Source organism: Anolis carolinensis, chromosome Y, assembly GCF_035594765.1.
Source record: "Anolis carolinensis isolate JA03-04 chromosome Y, rAnoCar3.1.pri, whole genome shotgun sequence".
Classification (NCBI taxonomy): domain Eukaryota; kingdom Metazoa; phylum Chordata; class Lepidosauria; order Squamata; family Dactyloidae; genus Anolis; species Anolis carolinensis.
In genome coordinates this window covers 953,178-969,325 of record NC_085848.1, presented here as the reverse complement: position 1 = coordinate 969,325, position 16,148 = coordinate 953,178, and the positions used below count along the sequence as shown (strand labels likewise).

Sequence of the window (16,148 nt, the reverse complement as noted above, 5' to 3'; positions counted from 1 at the left end):
ATAGTTGGAACATTAGATAAGAAAATGACCTTCTTGGGAGGCATGAGAGGACAAGATCTGTACAATTCTTATCTATCTGAGAAAGAGAGAGGAACAAGCTTTAATTTTTTTTTATCATTAATGTAACACAGGTAATGATCAATATTATCCCCTAAGGGCTTTTTGTCATCTAGATTACAGCAAAATCTTCCTATTTATTCTGTTTCAAAAATGTAATACAGTAGAGTCTCACTTATCCAAGCTAAACGGGCCGGCAGAAGCTTGGATAAGCGAATATCTTGGATTATAAGGAGGGATTAAGGAAAAGCCAATTAAACATCAAATTAGGTTATGATATTACAAATTAAGCACCAAAAGATCATGTTATACAACAAATTTCACAGAAAAAATAGTTCAATACACAGTAATGTTATGTTGTAATTACTGTATTTATGAATTTAGCACCAAAATATCACGATATATTGAAAACATTGACTACAAAAATGGCTTGGATTATCCAGAGGCTTGGATAAGCGAGGCTTGGATTAGTGAGACTCTACTGTAATTTGATTTCCTACCCTGCACTAAATAATAATAACAACAATTATTATTATTATTATTATTATTATTATTTTATTTTTATACCCTGCTCCATCTCCCCAAAGGGACTCAGGGCGGCTCACATAGGGCCAGATAAAAACAATAGCAATATAAAACACATCAAATGGAAAAAAGACATGCACAATTATAAAATTTGAACATTAATATATAAAGTAGCAAAAATAATAAAACATGATTTAAACACAGAAAGGTTATAAAAACAGACTGAGTAAAGTGCACCAATTGAATTGTGTAAACACAAGATAGCTGATAAAGTGCTGCAAATTCGTGAGAGAACAACTTGGGATGGGAATTGACCCCGTTGCTATATCAAGTTAACAAGGCAAGAAAAGTGCAACCGGTGAGGAAATGGTCACAGATACAAGATTTGTCATGGAGATGGGCAATCCTTATCCAAGGGCCTGTGTGAAGAGCCAGGTTTTCAGGCTCTTCCTGAAAAGCTACCTAAAAGCTACCAGGGTGGGGGCTTGCCTGATCTACCTGGGGAGCGAGTTCCAGAGCCGGGATGGGGGCCACGATGGAGAAGGCCCTCTCTCTCCCTCGTCCCCACCAACCGCGCTTGTGACGGAGGCGGAAGCGAGAGGAGGGCTTCCCCCGACGAACGAAGAGACCGTGCAGGTTCATAGGGGGAGAGGCGGTCACGAAGGTAGGGGGGTCCCGAACCGTGCAGGGCTTTGTAGGTGAGTACCTGCACCTTGAATTGGGACCGGAAGGTGAACGGCAGCCAGTGGAGCTCCCTAAACAGGAGGGTGGACTGCTCCCCACTAATTTATAAATAAATAAATGCATTTCAATATAAGGTTATTTAAAAAGTTTTTCTTTAGTTAACTATGTGTATGACACAATGCTAAATTTAATTTTACACCTATTAAGTGTGGTTTGGATTGAAATGAGTACTTTCATGTTTAGGTGCATGTACTCAAAAACTATTTTCTTAATAACTTCATTATCATTGTAGATCTTGAAGCCTGCTGAGAAAAAGAAGCCCAATGCTAGCCGACCTGTAACACCACCTAGGGGTATGATCACAAAGCAAACAAAGAAATGATCATTTTTGACCCTGCTTTTTTGAGATGAATTTCAGGATTTTGTGTGTGTGTGTGTGTGTGTGTGTGTGTGAGTGTGTGAGTGTGTTTGTTTGAAGGGAAGACAAAGTAAATCTGCTGAAATAACATTGTGTTTGTAGTTTTTATGTTCATTTTCATGTATGGTAATTGCAAAAAAAGCTTTTCTATATTAATATTTCAGCTGTATACTTTACAGTAACTGTATTTTTCATGCAAGGTAATCAAATTGTATCAGTGATTCCTCCAATGTGTAAAAATGAGCACTGTGCTATGACTGCTTTTCTTTTCAACTTAAGAGTCAAATTAGTTTGCTATAAGACTAGAAAACATAATACAGTAGTCTCACTTATCCAACGTTCTCGATTATCCAAGCCATTTTGTAGTCAATGTTTTCAATACATCGTGATATTTTGGTGCTAAATTCGTAAATACAGTAATTACTACATAGCATTACTGTGTATTGAACTACTTTTTCTGTCAAATTTGTTGTCTAACATGATGTTTTGGTGCTTAATTTGTAAAATCATAACCTAATTTGATGTTCAATAGGCTTTTTCTTAATCCCTCCTTATTATCCAACATATTCGCTTATCCAACATTCTGCCGGCCCATTTATGTTGGATAAGTGAGACTCTACTGTACTGTCAGATTATACCTTGTTTATACAAATTACAGACAGATCCTGGGTTAACTGCTCTGAGTCTCTTTGGGGAGATAGAGCAGTATATAAAGCATTGTTGTTGCTGTTGCAAACAAAATAAGTTCTGCAAGTTTCTTTTAAATTGTGTTTGTATGTAAGTCAGAATAGGTGTAAAATGAATGTTTGTAACTCAGGGACTGCCTGTACTATGGAAATATTTCTGGGTCACTCCCCTCAAATGATTTTTTCTTGTTCAGTACATAAATTACATTGTTAGTATTTTGAAATCATTCTCTTTTTAAATCAGCTTCATTACTATAAAGTATATTTTAATGGAAGAATATTTTTCCTGCTTTATATCTTTATAGTGAATGGGAAAGCATTGAGAACAACATGTCAGTGCAGTCTATAGAAAGTCTAAGTTGGATTTTTTCCTCTGCAGGAAGAACAACTTGAACTAGCAGAAAGTAATGCTGTGGTCAACTGGGATGCAGAATTAAAGGCTTTTTATTCATCCCCTATATTCAGTGTTGAGATTTGCTATTGTATTGTTTAGCCAGTTCAGAAAGAATGTGAAGAGCTATTTAAAGATTTGCCACATAAAACAATTCATTTAGAGTTCGTTTTTAATTAACATCTGAAGACCTGTTCTACAAAAGCAAGAAAGCAACCAATTGCAACAATGAACCCTGATCACCTGTTTGTGTGACTCACAGAGCATCTTTTCAGAGGGTTTTTGGTTTTACAAATCAATATTTTTAAACAGATGGCATGTGCAGTAGAATATGGTCAAATGCTTATTAAATGAATAAGTTGATAAATCTTCTCTGTGTTAATTTCATTAGCATCATGTGTGCAACTTAAACTTTAAAATAACAGTTTTTTTGCATTACCTTTGAAAGAATAATTGAATGGCAAATGAGAGAGGACAAGGTGGGCTGTACACATGAGCTCCATAACTGCTTGACTCATGAATTCTGATCACATTTCAAAATGTGATAGAAGCAATATACGAAAAACAAGAGACAAAAATCATAATAAATGGTCAAGAAACAGAATCACTAGAGATAAAAAAGGGGACAAGGCAGGGCTACCCTCTGTCACCACTAATATTCATTTTTACCCAGGAAGTACTGTTAAATAAAATAAGAACAGAAAAAGAATGGAAAGGAGCACGAATTCAAGGACAGGATCTCAAAGTTCGAGCTTTTGCGGATGATTTAATTTGTATAATTGAAGAACCAAAAAAGAGCTTAGGAGAATGGATTGAGGTAATAAGAAAATTTGGCGAAGTGGCGGGTTTCAACAAAGGCAATAGCAATAACAGGCAATAACAAAGAATATAGAAAAAAAGGAGAAGGATTCAATAAAAGAAAAGTGGAATATACAGATTGTGCCAAAAGTAAAGTATTTAGGAATTATCCTGACATCAAAAAAACTTACAATTAATACAAAATAATTATTTAGATAAATGGAAGGAAATGAAAAAAGAAATGGATAGTTGGAGAAATATAAAACTATCACTGATGGGCAGGATTGCTAGTGTAAAAATAAAAATACTTCCCAAAATGATCTTCTTGTTCCAAAATTTACCCATATTAAGAAACCAAAAACTGTTGAAAGATTGGAATAGAGATATTATGAAATATATATAGGAAAATAAGAAACCGAAAATACACTTCAAACATATGACAGAGCGCAAAGAAAAAGGAGGGTTAGCAACACCAAATTTGAAAATATATTTTGAGGCCAGTGCGTTGGTATGGGTCAGAGAATGGGCAAAACTAGAAAAAACAAAAATTTTAAATTTAGAAGAAGAGTTAAGAGCCGGATGGCACTCATACCTGGTATGAGGGTGTAAAAAAAGAAAAAAAAAATGGCAACCATTTCATAAGGTCGGCCATATATAAAATTTGGGACAAATATAAAAAGAAATTGTATGAAAAGACCCCACTCTGGCTATCCCCACTAGAGGCAGGACAAAGACGGACCCTAGGATGGCAGAACTGGCCTACTTATCAAGAAATACCAAAAAAAAAAGAAGGAGGGGAGATGAGATAAAAATCACAACAAGAACTAAACACAATAGATCAGAAAATTTCATGGTATCAATATTGGCAGATAAAGGAAAGATACAGAAAAGACAAAGAGAAAGGATTTTCGGAAGAAGCAAACTTCTGGGAAGATATAATGAAATCAGAGAGGAAACTGATAACAAAAATTTATAAGAAACTACTTGAATGGGAAATAGCAGAAAAAGAAGGGAAAAAATACATGAAAAGATGGAGAGAAAATATAGGAAGAACAATTAGGAAAGAAGAGTGGGAAGAAATCTGGAAAAAAACTAAAATATACATAATAGATCTAAAAGAAAATTGGATTTAATCTGCATACAGATGGTATATGACACCAAAAAAACTGGGAAAATGTTACAAGAATACCAACACAAGCTGCTGGAAATGCAAGCAGAGAGAAGGAACATACTTCCACTTATAGTGGAAATGTGAAAAGGCAAAAAAATTCTGGAAAACAATACATAAGGAGCTACAGAAGATTCTAAAAATTGCTATACCATGGAAATGAGAAACATTTCTACTAGGAATCCGTGAAATAAAGATGGAAAAAAAATACAGACAAATTGTTATTCTTACTGATCACAGCTGCAAGACTGTGTTATGCTCAGTTATGGAAAAATCAAGATATACCTGATGAAGAAACCTGGATGACAAAAATCTTAGAAATTAGAAATATGGATAGGCTTACCTTTCTCATGACTAAGAATAAAGGAATGAAAATAAAGGAAGCCAACTGGAAACAAGTAAATGAATATCTCATGTTAAAGAATAAAAAAATATTGATATGATAAGAACTATTTGTAAAAACAAAACTATGTACAAAAACAAAGGGGAAGAAAGAAGAAAGCGAGAAAAGAACAAGAATAGAACAGAAAAATAGAAAAGGAACAGACCTCTGGAAGATACCAGGAAGTCAAAACAAATGGTTTACCCTTTAATTATACCTCAAACCCCAAAGTAAACATTCCTGAAGCTGGTTAAAGATAACCAAAAATACTTTTATTGGAACACAGAAAATGGTCCTTTTATTGTATTAGAAATAATATGAGGTGAAATATAAGGTAAGTACATAAGCTATGAGGTAAACTATGAGGTATAATAACTATATGGTAAGTACATGAGGTAAGTACTTCACTATCAGGTAAGTACAAGCTATGCTAAACTATCTATAATAACTATGAGGTGATAAGTACATAAACTATACTCTTGGTAAGCACATGAGGTAAGTACATGATTTATGCTGCCTGTTTGAATTTGCCAGGCCAAAGAACCCAGACCAAATTCTAAGACCTATCTCTAAGAGATTTTTCCCTGGAATCCCAAATGGAGGGAAAATGCCTCTAGAGCCTAGCTCACAGGCTGAACCAACTCATATAAACCTACAGGGGAGTCCCAAGCCCCTCCCCAAAACAGGAGCCAATGAAACATTCCACCCAGGAACAGCAAAGCGGGAAATAAGCAAGGGATAGGAACCCAGTAAGACAGCACAATAACAATAATAACAAAAATTTTAATTAATTTTTTTCCAGAATATACACAATTTAGTGTAGGTAATACACAGCAAAATAGATACTCTAACTTGCAGTCTTAAATCTGTTCTATTTATGTCCCTTTTTTCATATCTATATATTAATCTTTCTTTTTCTCTTTTCTTTTTTCCTTTCCTTTTTCTTCTTTATTACTATTATATTATTATTGTATTATAAAAGAAATTTTAATAAAAAGTATTTTTTTTAAAAAAAGAATTCTGATCAAGAGAGATGGGCCGAAACTAACAAACTGCAGTTCAACAGGGACAAATGCAGGATACTTCACTTCGGCAGAAAAAATGGAAATCAAAGACACAGAATGGGGGGCGATGCCTGGCTTGACAGCAGTGTGTGCGAAAAAGACCTTGGAGTCCTCGTGGGGAGGAAGGGGAACATGAGCCAGGAATGTGGTGCGGCGGCTAAGAAAGCCAACGGGATTCTGTCCTGCATCAAGAGGGGAATAGCGTCTAGGTCCAGGGAAGTCTATTCCTCCTTGGCCAGGCCACTTGACCTGGAATCCCACTGTGCCCCATTCTGGGCACTGCAATTGAAGGGAGAGGGTGACTCTAAGCTGGAAAGCGTCCAGAGGATGAGGGAGGCTCAAGTGATCAAGGGTCTGGAGAACAAGAATCCCCATGAGGAGCGGCTGAAAGAGCTGGGCATGTTTAGCCTGCAGAAGAGAAGGCTGAGAGGAGACATGATGAGGGCCATGTACAAATACGTGAAGGGAAGTCAGAGGGAGGAGGGAGGGAGCTTCCTTTCTGCTGCCCTGCAGACTAGGACGCAAGGGAACAAGGGCTTCAAACGACAGGAAAGGAAGGAGATTCTGTCTGAACATCCGGAAGAACTTCCTCACAGGGAGAAGGGCTGTTCACCAGTGGAACTCTCTCCCCCGGGCCGTGGTGCAGGCTCCTTCCTTGGAGGCTTTTAAGCAGAGGCTGGATGGCCATCTGTCGGGAGTGCTTTGAAGGCGATTTCCTGCTTCTTGGCAGAATGGGGCTGGACTGGATGGCCCATGAGGTCTCTTCCAACTCTACTATTCTATGATTCTATGACAAGGGTTTTAGTAATTATAACTTTTCTGATACCAGGCAATATTTATTAACAAGGGAAGGTTTACATAGCATCTTGCCTATAGGAAAAAACACACCATTTGGAAGACAAGGCATGATCCTGATTTGATTCATCGTGGTCTTAGATTATGGGTTCTGTGCTAATGTAGACTTTATTTGAAAATTTTCCATTTCACTTCTGTCATTCTCGTTGCTTGTGTTCTCTTTCCTATTTTGACTTTACTCCTTTTTTGGATGAAAAAATCCCCAGAATTTCAGCTTGTTATTGCCTTTTCTCATTTATACCATACTAGCTGTGCCCGGCCACGCGTTGCTGTGGCGAAGTCTGGTGGTCTGGGAAATAAAGTATTGAGGAATTGGTGGTAGTTAAGGTCAAGGGTCAAGGTTTTCCCCTGACGTTAAGTCCAGTCGTGTCTGACTCTGGGGGGTGGTGCTCATCTCCATTTCTAAGCCGAAGAGCCGGCGTTGTCCGTAGACTCCTACAAGTGATGACCGTGGCGCCAGCTTTCAAATTGATTTGAACCCGCAGCGGAGAGTTCCACAGATCCATCACCAAAGGAACGGAGCGGGACCGCAGCAGACTATTATTAAAAGATCTTTTTTTCTTCACTTTCCCCTTCCCTGAACTATGTAACAAATCCCCTCAATAAAAGTAGCATTCATTTTTAACAGTAACACTTTCTATCTGGTTATTTTGTGTCTTTCCCTGACTCCTTCTTTTGCACGCAATCCCCCCCCCTCTCTCTCTCTAACCCGTCCGACCTTTAAACTCTGGCTAAGGTTCCTCCGCCATAGGTTAATACGGCGGACGATACAAATTGGCTCATATCTTTATCAAAATTACCCCTAGCACGCTCCTCTTTTAGTCCTAACCCTTCCTAAGGCTCCTGACCCAAGGACCACCAGCGGAACCAAAATCGGTCCAGTTCTCGGCACCTCATCAGCTGACTGTCAAACGGAACGACTGCTCTTTTCAAGCCAGACTGCTCTCTTCCAGCCTTATCCCGGACTTTCCTCTCCCCGCGACCCGCGGGATGGTTTTAAGAGATCACTGGTCCCTTTCTATGAACTGTGGATGGGGAATCGCTCTCCCGCTGGGGAGACATAGTTCTCCAAGGACCTTCACCCTCTCTACAGCTGCCAGGAGGGTGCCTGGACGGGCGCCCTCCACGTTTCATTCACACCTTCATAATTTTATGAATGAGAAGAACACTCTTCCCCAGACCTACCCCTGAACTTATGAAATCCTATACTTCCAAAGACTGCAACTCACATGTACCTCTTCCCCATGCTATTTCTATGAATTCCTTCCACCACAGATGAACTCTTTTCCCAATGTATCCGTGAATTTTCATATTCTATGTACCTGGACACCCTCATGAATCACTGTTGTATGAATTTCTAATCGTTGGGCTAACTTCATGAATTTTAAAATCATGCTGCTAAAACTCCACTTTTATGAATTTCCATATTGGGTTCCCCAGATGTTATGAACTTCGTTCTTATCAAATATTTTCAATTGTTTATATCATTCATGATTCCCCTTTATGCAATGTAACTCACTTTTATGGATTCTCCCTTATTTCCATGAAATCTATCTGTCTGCCTATATGTATTTGTACTCTTTGGGATCCCCGGAAAATATGTATTTTTCCCAGCAGGGTTTATATTCCAACTTTATTTTATTTTTCATTTTATTTCATATAATTGCCAAGTCATGAAATCAAATAGGAAATATTTTGAACTCAACCTGAACCCCAGAACCTATCCCATTTCCTATGACCCAGGCTTCCCTTCCCAAAAACAAAAGGATAATCTGCCACCGCTTAACCCAATCAAATTCAGATTGCATGGACAATATAGGGCTTGAGTCGCCGAATTCGGAGTGTTGACCTAAAGGTGATTCGCCCCAAGGCAAACATTGTCATATCTCACCCAAAGGAAAATCCAGGACACCTCAGGAAGGCGCCCTGCAGAGCCTGTCAATATGGCTCATCACCACCCATCTTTACTTCCACCTCTGACACCCCAAGGCATATCTAAAATCTGTATACGTGACAGAAACCCGGACATCCTTGATTGCTGCCATTAATCCCTTTAGAAATCGGTCTAGCAGGAATTAATCCGATATTTCCTGCCCTGTCACTTCATTGTTTCAATAACTCCCGCCTTCTCCTTCCTGATTGGCTCGAGTAGAGACAAAAGGCAGCTTCCTATTGGGCCAACAGAGCAAGGCGGGAAACGAAAGCCCGCCTCATTCAACCTTCTAGCCTATCAGCGATCAGATGGGCGGGGGGGAGCGGGGCGGGAAATTCAAAGGGCTGTCAGACTGAAACTTTGTATAAATATGGCTTTATTTTGATTATGTGATACCCTAGTAGACTGAATGATCGCTACTAGAGTCCTCTTCAGCTGAATTGCTCAATAAAGACTCCTTGGTGGAATTTTCCTTCAACTTTGGCGGACCTTCTTCATTTCGGCTTCAGGTTGTATTGCGGCTCATATTTTCCTATTGGCTCCGCCAAGGTCCGTTCTCTCAGGACCGGATCGGGTCTCTCCTTAAGGGCCCGATCCCCTAAAACGCGGTCGACAATATAATTTGGCGACCACGAAGGGACTTGCTTGGAAGTTCCAAAAAATCAATTTTTAGGCTAAAATTCCAAGCGGCGACCTTGGTCCAGATATTCTGGAACAGGTTGGGGAGAGAAACGGCTGCAAGGAGGGCCCTCCGACCAACAATTTGACCTCATTTCACATCCAAATTTCTCTGGCAGTCCCTTTCTCTCTCTAGATCTGATTCAGGGTACTGAACAAAGGAGCCAGATAGGAGGAAGCAGATTTTTAGCTCCTCGAAGGAAAGGCGCCAACGTGAAACAGGGGACGCCCTGAAAAGGAACCGGTTCCGTTGTTAAGACCCAGGTGGGAGGAGCTCTGGAGGTATTGCACTTCGGATCAGAGCTCGGTAACAAATCCTGGTGAAACGTGGGAACATCTGGCACCTAAAAGCATGTGAGAGCAATCTAGCTTGCAGATTGCAGGTTCAAGGATCGTAGGGTAGGAGAACGGTTGTGCTCCCGGGTCACCTACGGATTCTACGAACGCTAGCCATCCAGCCTTAGTGGAGGGGACTCTTGAAAGGACGAGCTGCATCCTACCGGTTGGGTGAGTCGTTACTCCATTAACTGTTGGTGTAGGCAGGGGCTGAGCTAAGGATGGGTGTTTGTTCAGCACGTCTAGGGTGTCCCACCCCAGCAGACATCCCCAGGGATTCTCCATTGGGCAAGATCCTGGCCAATTGGGGTGGGTTTGCATCGAAAAACATGGTGCAGGCCAGGTTGGTCCAACTCAGCGTGCGTAAGTGGCCCCTTGTGGCCCTTGAAGGGGGAATAGCTTGGCCTCCACATGGCAGTGAGGATGAGAATCTCATTTTGAGACTCCAGAGCCATTGCCATGGGGAGGGCAAGTGGTCCCAGCTTGCTTATGCCGCGATGTTTATGACCTTAAGCCAGAGGGAGAGTGGAAGAGCAGAGGGGGTCCAAGTCTTCCCATGCAGGGACGTGGGCTCCAAACCAACCCTCCTCAGAAGCTCCTCTCTAGACCTACTCCCCTTCCCGCCTCCACCAGAAGAGGAACTTCTGGAGACATTCGCTTGCCCCCCACCTTACCAGCCCCGACCCCCATCCTTTGCCCCACCTCATTCCCCGCTTTCTCCCCCTGTCTTGAGTCCTGTACCGATCCAGAACTCCCAAATTGACCCTTCTGGGGAACCTCTGCTTCCCGGGATCCCCACCATCCAAGACTCACTCTCCCAACCCCCTGCCATTTCCCCTTATGCTCCCTCCGTTTCCCAGCCTTCTACTCTCTCTCAGCCCCCCCCAACCATCCCTTCTCTCTCCTCCTCCCAACCCCTCCACTCCCCAACCTTCTACTGTCTCTCAGCCCCATCTCCCCTCCGTTTCCCAGCCTTCTATTCTCTCTCAGCCCCCCCCCCAACCATCCCTTCTCTCTCCTCCTCCCAACCCCTCCACTCCCCAATCCCCTTCTCTCTCTCTTTCTCAACCTCCCTTCCCCTTCTTTAATGGCTATCTCCCATACACGCTTTCCAAAGGATCGCCCTTCCAAATCCCAGACTCTCTCGTCCCTCAGATTTTCCACCCTCTATTACTCCCATCTGCGCCCCCCGCAAACCCCCCGTTTCCCCAGTCTCTCCAGCTTCTCAGACCCCCCCCACCAGTCTTCCAAGCACCCGAAAAACCCAGTCCCAACTGTCCCTCTCCTACCCCCTCATCAGAAATTTCTCCCCTGCCCCCTCTAAGGGTTTCTCAAGCATCAGAGAATCCCTTCGAGCCCCTCATCACCAAAGATAGCCTGCGGAGCCGCTCCGCCACCGTAATGGCCCCCCTACGGGAGGTGGTCGGGACAAGGGGAGACCTGGTCCTAATCCATGTCCCTTTCAGCACAACAGACCTCATTGCTTGGAAGAAGACAACTGCACCACTTTCCCAAGACCCCTCAGAAATGACTGAGCTTTTTAGGACTATATTTCTAACTCATCGCCCCTCCTGGGCAGATGTTATGACTCTCTTGGCTTCTCTCCTTACTCAAGAGGAGAAGCGCCGCCTACTGGCCGCAGCTCAGGCTGAAATCATGAAGGCAGATGTAGATGACGGTAGAGATTCTGAAATTATTTTTCCAACCAAGGAAGACCCCGGCTGGGACTACAATACCAACGCTGGTATGATGTCTCTAAAGGCTTTCCATCGTGCCATCTTGGCTGGCCTGCCGTTGGTCTATCCTCGACCTATAAATCTTTCTAAATTCTATGACATAAAACAGACTCCTGAAGAAAGCCCCTCTGATTTTTATGATCGGTTATGTCGCACTGCAAAACAGTGGACAAACATTGACCCCACTGACACCCAAAATGCATCCACTTTAAATTCCCTGTTCATTGGCAGGTCATACAGGGACATCCGGCTAAAACTCCAGAAACTGGAGGGGGGAGCAGGCATGCCCATCTCCCAGTTAATCAACATTGCTTTCAAGGTATTCCACAACCGGGAGGATGCAGCAGCCCAGAAGGAAGAAGATGATCGCCAGGCTCAGGCGCAGGTCCAAGCGGCCAGTGTGGTGGCTGCACTGGCAGAACGTGACAGGGGACGGGGATTTGGGGAAAACAGAGAAAGGCCAGTTTGGAGGGACAGAGGGCAAGGGAGAGAACCACCAAGGGAACTCCGTTGTTTCCACTGCCAGCAGAGGGGGCACTACAGGAGAGAATGTCCCGATCTCAAGGACAAGGGGGCAGGGAGCCGGGTCATGTGACTAGGACAGCGGATTGTCTTGGCTCCCAGTGACCCGTTGGTGCCATTGAAGTTAGGGAAAAGAACTGTGGATTTTCTTCTAGACAGTGGGGCCACCCATTCAGTGGTCACCGAAGGGTTTCGGGGAACAGAAATGGGAGCTAGGAAGACTCAGGTGGTGGGGGTCTCAGGGAAAGAGGCAGAGAGGTCTTTTCTCAAGCCCATCGAGTGTGAGGTGGGAGGGAAGACTCTGTCTCATGAGTTCCTGTACATGCCTGAGTGTCCAGTTCCCCTTCTGGGCCGAGACATCCTTTGTAAGATCAGGGCGCAGGTCACCTTTGGGCCGGAAAAGATCATCTTGGCTGTCCCAGAGGAGGACGGGTGGAGGGTACAGGCTTTTCTGCTTCACCAGCCCAGCCCAGAGGCTGACCTGATCCCTTTGGCCATTCTGGAACAAGTCGACCCTGTTGTGTGGGCCGATGGGATTCCAGGGAGGGCCAAGAACATTGCCCCAGTCAAAATTGCCCTAAAGCCTGACATCCTCCTAGGATTCCCCAATACCGCATCCCTCTCGAAGCCAAAAAGGGCCTCCAGCCCATCATTGATAATTTTCTGAAGCACTCTCTGCTGAGGGAGTGCGCCTCCCCCTACAACACTCCTGTGCTGCCAGTCAAGAAGCCCAACTCAGATGAATACCGCTTTGTACAGGACCTCAGAGCCATCAACACCGTTGTGGTGGACATTCATCCCGTGGTGCCTAACCCCTATACTCTTCTTTCTACTATTCCTCCTTCCTGCTCTTGCTTTACTGTTCTGGACTTAAAAGATGCGTTTTTTTCTATCCCTCTGCACGTAGATAGCCAAGAAATATTTGCTTTTGAGTGGGAGCATGTGGACTCGGCCAGGAAGGTGCAGCTCTGCTGGCAGGTTCTTCCGCAAGGTTTCACTTGTTCCCCTACGATCTTCAGCCAAAGCCTCGCTTCGGAGCTGGACAGATGGCCAGATCGAGACCAGGGGGTCCTCCTTCAATATATTGATGATCTTTTGCTTTGTACTTCCAACGAACCTACTTGCCAGAGACTCACCATCAGTCTCCTCAACTTCCTGGGAGAGGCTGGCTTCAAGGTCTCCAAAAAGAAGGCTCAAATCTGTAAGGACACTGTGCGCTACTTGGGGTTTGATGTCTCTCAAGGACAGCGGGCTCTGGGACCAGAGCGGAAGGAAGCCATCTGCAAGGTCCAAGAGCCCAAGACCAAGAAGCAACTGAGGGGCTTTTTGGGCATGGCCGGCTTCTGCAGAATCTGGGTGCCTAACTTCGGACTGCTTGCCAGGCCTCTTTACGAGGCAACCACCGGACCAGAGACTTTCCTCACCTGCACCGCAGAATGCAGGACAGCCTTCGAAGCCCTCAAGAAGGCCCTCATGTCTGCACCAGCCTTGGGACTACCTGACATGACCAAGCCCTTCTTACTCTATGATCATGAACTTCGGGGGGTGGCAGCGGGGGTGTTGACCCAACCTCTGGGCAACACCAAAAGGCCAGTCGCTTACTTCTCCAAGCGACTGGACCCCACCAGCCTTGGGTGGCCAGCCTGTCTTCGTGCCGTGGCTGCCACCGCTATGCTGGCTGAGGAAGCCCGGAAGCTGACGCTGGGCCAACCAATGACTGTCTATGTGCCCCATAGCGTCCTGGCGGTCCTGGATGCTAAGGGGACCAACTGGCTGTCAGCGGGACGGCTCACTCGCTACCAAGCTTTGCTCATCGACCAGGGAGACCTCACCCTGGCTACCACCAACTGCCTCAACCCAGCCACCCTAATGCCCATCGAATCAGCCGAGGGAGACGACCAGGAGCCACATGATTGCATCGCCACCATCGAAGAAGTCTACTCCAGCCGGCCGGACCTCAAGGACCAACCACTTCCCCAGGCAGATTTGGAATACTACACTGATGGGTCGAGCAGTGTCCATCAGGGCGTGAGGAAGGAGGGCTATGCAATTGTCACTCTGTGGGACACCATAGAGGCAGAACCATTGCCAGCCGGTACCTCCGCCCAAAAGGCAGAACTCATCGCCCTCACCAGAGCTCTGGAGCTGGCGGAAGGAAGGACTGTTAACATCTACACAGACTCTAAATTTGCCTTCAATGTCCTGCATGCCCACGGAGCCATTTGGAAGGAGAGGGGACTGCTGACCACTGCTGGCAGCCCAGTCAAGTACCAGGCGGAAATCCTGAGGCTGCTGGATGCTGTCTGCAAGCCCACTGCCGTTGCCGTCATCCACTGTCGGGGACACCAGACGGGAGACCAGGACGCCGCCAGGGGAAACAGGAGAGCAGATGCCGCGGCTAAGGGGGCTGCCAACCAAACGCCCACCTTCCAGGGTGCCCTCATCCCAGATGCCACCGTCACCAGCCTCCCTTTGTATGGAACTATGGACGATGAGTTCGCTAGGAAGGAAGGTCTGACACGGGATGAGGGTTGGTGGAAGGACAGCCAAGGCCGTTTGCTCCTCACAGATCCCCTGATGCGTGAAGTGGCCCTCCGTCTTCACAAAAGCACCCACTGGGGTCATGATGCCATGCTGGAGCATCTCAAATCCTTCTTCATTGGACCACGCATGGCCCAACAGTCCATCTGGGCCTGCAAGCGATGCCTCCTTTGCCTAAAGAACAATCCCAAGATCCAGAAGAAGCCAGAAGTGGGGCATCTCAGGGCAGGACTACAACCAGGACAAGTATGGCAGGTGGATTTTGCTGAATTGCCCTCCAGTAAAAAGTACAAATACCTGTTGGTGTTTGTGAATTGCTACAGCGGGTGGCCTGAAGCTTTCGCCTGCTACACTTGCACTGCCAAAGAAGTCACCCAAGCTCTCCTCCATGACATCATCCCACGTTTCGGTTTGCCTCTCTGCATTTCTTCGGACAACGGAAGTTCCTTCATCTCCAAGGTCACCCAACAGGTCTCCCAGGCCCTTCAGATCCGGTGGGACTTACACTCCAGCTGGCACCCAGAAGCAAGCAGCAAGGTTGAAAGGATGAATCAAACCCTTAAGCGACAAGTGGCGAAGATCTGTCAGCAAGCTAACCTGCCTTGGCCAGATGCTCTTCCACTCGCTCTCACTCGAGTCAGGGCTGCCCCTAGGGGCAAGTTAAAATTAAGTCCTTTTGAGATTCTTTATGGTAGACCTTTTCCTTCTTCTCAGGTTCCCTTGAAGGCTGAACACCTACATGAGGTGGGTTCCGAAAGCCTTAGAACTAGACTGTCTTCTCTTACCTCTGTCCTCTCTTCTCTAAACAGGTACCTACTCTCCCACCTTCCTGTCCCCTTGGATGCTCCAGTCCATGACTTTTCCATTGGAGATTGGGTCTTCGTGCGGACGTGGCGACCGGAGCCTCTGACTGAGAAGTGGGTCGGACCTCACCAAGTCCTCCTGACCTCCTACACCGCTTGCAAGGTTGCTGGAATCCGTGCCTGGATCCATCACACCAGGCTCAAGAGCGCTCCTGAACCAGAACCAGCCCCCATCAGCAGTGAGGAAGACAAAGACCTGTGGACTGCTGAGCTGGGAGACGACCTGAGGGTGTTGTTCCGGAAAACACCTCCTCAGGGCCTGCCGCCCGCAAACTGTCCTGACCCACACCCTCCCGAGGCCCGGAGAAAGACCAAACGCCAGAGACGAAAGCACAAGACCCCCTCCAAGGACCCCTCCAAATCCCATCCCTCTAGCACCACGGGAACACCCCTTTTTGGACCTACAAACATTTGACAGCTCGACTTGACAGCTGTCAAGTTCACCTGCCAGCTGATCAGATCTCTCATTTCAACACCCACACGGAAAAGCCGGCTCTGCGATACCGCTGGG

General features: G+C 45.2%; 1 protein-coding gene across 6 annotated transcripts in view; it reads left to right on the top strand.

The window, feature by feature from the left end:
- Positions 1-3,128, top strand: part of LOC134292951 (serine/threonine-protein phosphatase PP1-gamma catalytic subunit A-like) — a 131,536-nt gene extending 128,408 nt beyond the window's left edge. For 2 of the 6 annotated variants that reach the window (XM_062958851.1, XM_062958848.1), the window contains 2 exons: positions 1,559-1,619; positions 2,750-3,128. In XM_062958851.1, the coding sequence (XP_062814921.1) occupies positions 1,559-1,619; positions 2,750-2,763 (75 nt within the window). In that variant the 3' untranslated portion in view covers positions 2,764-3,128. Of the gene's footprint in view, positions 1-1,558 lie in introns of all 6 variants that reach the window. The other 4 variants (XM_062958849.1, XM_062958846.1, XM_062958850.1 and 1 more) reach the window with 2 other exon arrangements.
- Positions 3,129-16,148: the final 13,020 nt, after the last annotated feature.